Source organism: Staurois parvus, unplaced genomic scaffold (assembly GCF_062004578.1).
Source record: "Staurois parvus isolate SC_StPar_1 unplaced genomic scaffold, SC_StPar_1.0 ptg000222l, whole genome shotgun sequence".
NCBI classification, from domain to species: Eukaryota; Metazoa; Chordata; class Amphibia; order Anura; family Ranidae; genus Staurois; species Staurois parvus.
The window spans coordinates 1,583,935-1,587,074 of NW_028318018.1; the positions used below are offsets into that span (position 1 = coordinate 1,583,935).

Sequence of the window (3,140 nt, forward strand, 5' to 3'; positions counted from 1 at the left end):
CCAGTCCCCGCCCTACTCTGGACCAATCAGTGAGCAGTATGGGTGGAGGAATGGATTTAGTGTTCATGACCCACCTGTGCTGATCTCTGTAGGAGTGTCCTCCTCTATAAATGTCCCCGTTATTCCATCCTCCTCCATAGACTGCTGATCATCCCTCACATACGCCTCTTCTTCTTCTGCTTTCACCTCAAATTCTATATCGATTGGATCTCCACTCTAAATCAAGGAAATGAGAGAGAATATCATCTGTAAAATGTAAGGTCACATAAACAATCCACACATCATCTCCACAAGTCCATGTTCTAGATGCTCCATCCCACCAACCTTGTAATAGTGAGGGATGGTGTGACCTTCCTGTGTGGAATCCCGGGAATACAGAGGACAGGGACATCTCTCTGGGGGGTTCCTGGTATTAGGTGGCTCCATCATATCCTTGTGTCCTTCTGAAAACTCCTTCATCACTCCATCCTCCTCATCCTCCTCTTTATACTCTTCTTTTACATCAATTTTATCATCCCCGAGGATTCCACTCTGAAAGATATAATAAAACATTCATTGTAACAAACATGCTGTGTATAAATCACAACTACCAATAATTGTCACCATCTACCTGATGATGGTGAGGGATGGTGTGACTTTCCTGTGTGGAATCCCGGGAATACAGAGGACGGGGACATCTCTCTGGTGGGTTCCTGTAGCTGGATGACTCCACCATGGTGTCCTGGTACAGATCTTTGTGTTCTTTTAGAAGCTCCGACTCCTCCATCCCCCCATCCTCATCCTCCTCCTCTTTTATCTCTTCTTTAGGATCTCTCAGGTTTCCACTCTGAATATATAATAAAATGCCATCAATGGTAACAATGCAGATAATGTACAGATCCTAATGATACTATCAGTGATTGTTCCTCATCTACCTGATGATGGTGAGGGATGGTGTGACCTTCCTGTGTGGAATCCCGGGAATACAGAGGACGGGGACATCTCTCTGGTGGGTTCCCATGACTGGATCCATCTGTAGGAAACACACACACTGACTGAATCCATTGTTTCTATGTGTTTATCAGATGATGGGGGATCTAGGTGGATCCTCCGTACTGCTCTCTCCTTTACAATAAAGTCTCCTCTTACCCGGTGATGTGAGGGGCGGCTGATTGTCCATCATGACGTCCTTGTAGAGATCCTTGTGTCCTTCTAAATACTCCCACTCCTCCATGGAGAAATAGACAGTGACACCCTGACACCTTATAGGAACCTGACACACACAATGATACAGTCACCATCCAGACACATCCCTTGTCTGTTACTGGAGAATGTCCCAGAATTCCCGGCACCGCTCACCTCTCCTGTCAGCAGCTCAGTGATCTCTCTGGTGACTTCTAGAATCTTCTTCTTCTTTCTCTCTTCTATCAGGGAGGGAGGTGGAGGCAATGTGATGTCATATGATCTCCAGACTTCACAGGAGGAAAACTCTACATCTGAACACAAAGAGTCACATCAAATGATATTCCCAGAATCCTCCTCACCTCTCCATTCAGGTCTCCATTTTATTAAAGCCCCACTTCAGGCTGAGGTATAATTCCCCCCCACAGGACCCCCACACTACGCAGGGTATAGGCTTGTTGCAGCATTCTGATGTCATTACATACAACGCAGGACCAACAGTCCCACTTTACATGTGAGGATACCAAGGGACCCCCACATCCTAAGAGCATCAGAGAAATGCCAGAGGGAGGGACATTGGGGGGAGGAGCTGTGAGGTCAGTGTGATGTCATAGGATTCTCTGACTCTGGATGGAGGGATGGAGGGACATTGGGAGGAGGAGCTGTGCGGTCAGTGTGATGTCATAGGTTCTCCTTTTACCTTTCTCAGCGCACTTTCAGTGTCACATACAACTCCTTCTCCTCCGCTCCGCTTCCTCTTTCCATTGGGGTACCCCAAGGCTCTGTCCTTGGGCCCCTCCTTTTCTCTCTCTACCCCTCCTCCCTGGGCCAACTGATAACCTCCCATGGCTTCCAATACCACCTCTATGCTGATGACACCCAGATCTATCTCTCCACTCCCCAGCTCACCCCCTCAATCTCCTCACGTATCACAAATCTACTGAGCGACATATCAGCATGGATGTCACATTGCTACCTTAAACTCAATCTTTCTCCTCCAGAGCCTCTCCCATCCTCTGGAACTCCCTACCACAGCATGTCTGGTCAGCCCCCACCCTGTCTGCCTTTAGGTGATCTTTGAAAACTCACTGCTTCAGGGAAGCCTACCCCACCTCCACCCCCACCTAAGAACTGTACTTGAATCACCTCCACCAGATCATCCCCCACAGCTATCACCTTTTGTATCCCCTCCCCCTTCCTTCAGATTGTAAGCTCCATGAGCCGGGCCCACCTATTCCTTCTGTACTGAAATGTATTGTAATTGTACCGCCCCCCTTATATTGTACAGCGCTGCGCAGACAGCGTTATATAAATCCTGTATAATAATAATAATAGGATTCTCTGACTCTGGACGGAGGGACATTGGGAGGAGGGGCTGTGAGGTCAGTGTAATGTCATAGGATTCTCTGACTCTGGATGGAGGGACATTGGGAGGAGGAGCTGTGAGGTCAGTGTGATGTCATAGGACATATAGACTCTGGATGGGGGAATCGCTTCAATTTTATTCTCTAATCCCGCTGGCTGAACGATAAAACTGAACCATGTAGGCCAGCTTTGGGAGCAACATATTTTATCTTAACTAGGAAAACGCATTGACTCCTGCTGCTTTCCTCTGGGTAAATGCACCTATCTCCTATCTCCACTCTTAACTAGGAAAACGCATTGACTCCTGGTAAATTCAGAACAAATAGTGTATTTATATTTGTGTATACGTTGACCAGTTCTCACCTCTAGCTGCACCCGTTTTATAACTGTAGTCTGTTTCCTGAGAAACATCCCCCCTATTCATGTGATCCTTATCAGCTTCTAATTGGGGCGGAGATGAATGTTTATTTGAGCATCTCCCTATAAATTTAGATCAGCTCATGGGGGGAGATCACTGATGGGGGGCACAGTCACTGATGGGGGGCTGCATTGCGTGAGTGCTGCGTTGATGGAGTGCTAAGACGAAGCAGTTAAACACAGCAGTGAGTGCTGCG

General features: G+C 47.5%; 1 protein-coding gene across 1 annotated transcript; it reads right to left on the reverse strand.

The window, feature by feature from the left end:
* Nucleotides 1-261: 261 nt before the first annotated feature.
* On the reverse strand, nucleotides 262-824 carry LOC149460689 (uncharacterized). The gene is made up of 2 exons (XM_089679370.1): nucleotides 611-824; nucleotides 262-531 (listed from the first exon to the last, which is right to left on the reverse strand). Exons 1-2 carry the CDS (start codon nucleotides 764-766, stop codon nucleotides 262-264), a joined length of 426 nt encoding a protein of 141 aa, XP_089535496.1. The 5' UTR covers nucleotides 767-824.
* Between the last annotated feature and the right edge of the window lie 2,316 nt (nucleotides 825-3,140).

Coding starts and splice junctions, on each gene's coding strand:
- LOC149460689 (XM_089679370.1), bottom strand. CDS start 766: ATGGAGGAGTCGGAGCTTCTAAAAGAACACAAAGATCTGTACCAGGAC. Junction 532..610: donor CCATCCCTCACCATCATCAG/GTAGATGGTGAC, acceptor TATATCTTTCAG/AGTGGAATCCTCGGGGATGA.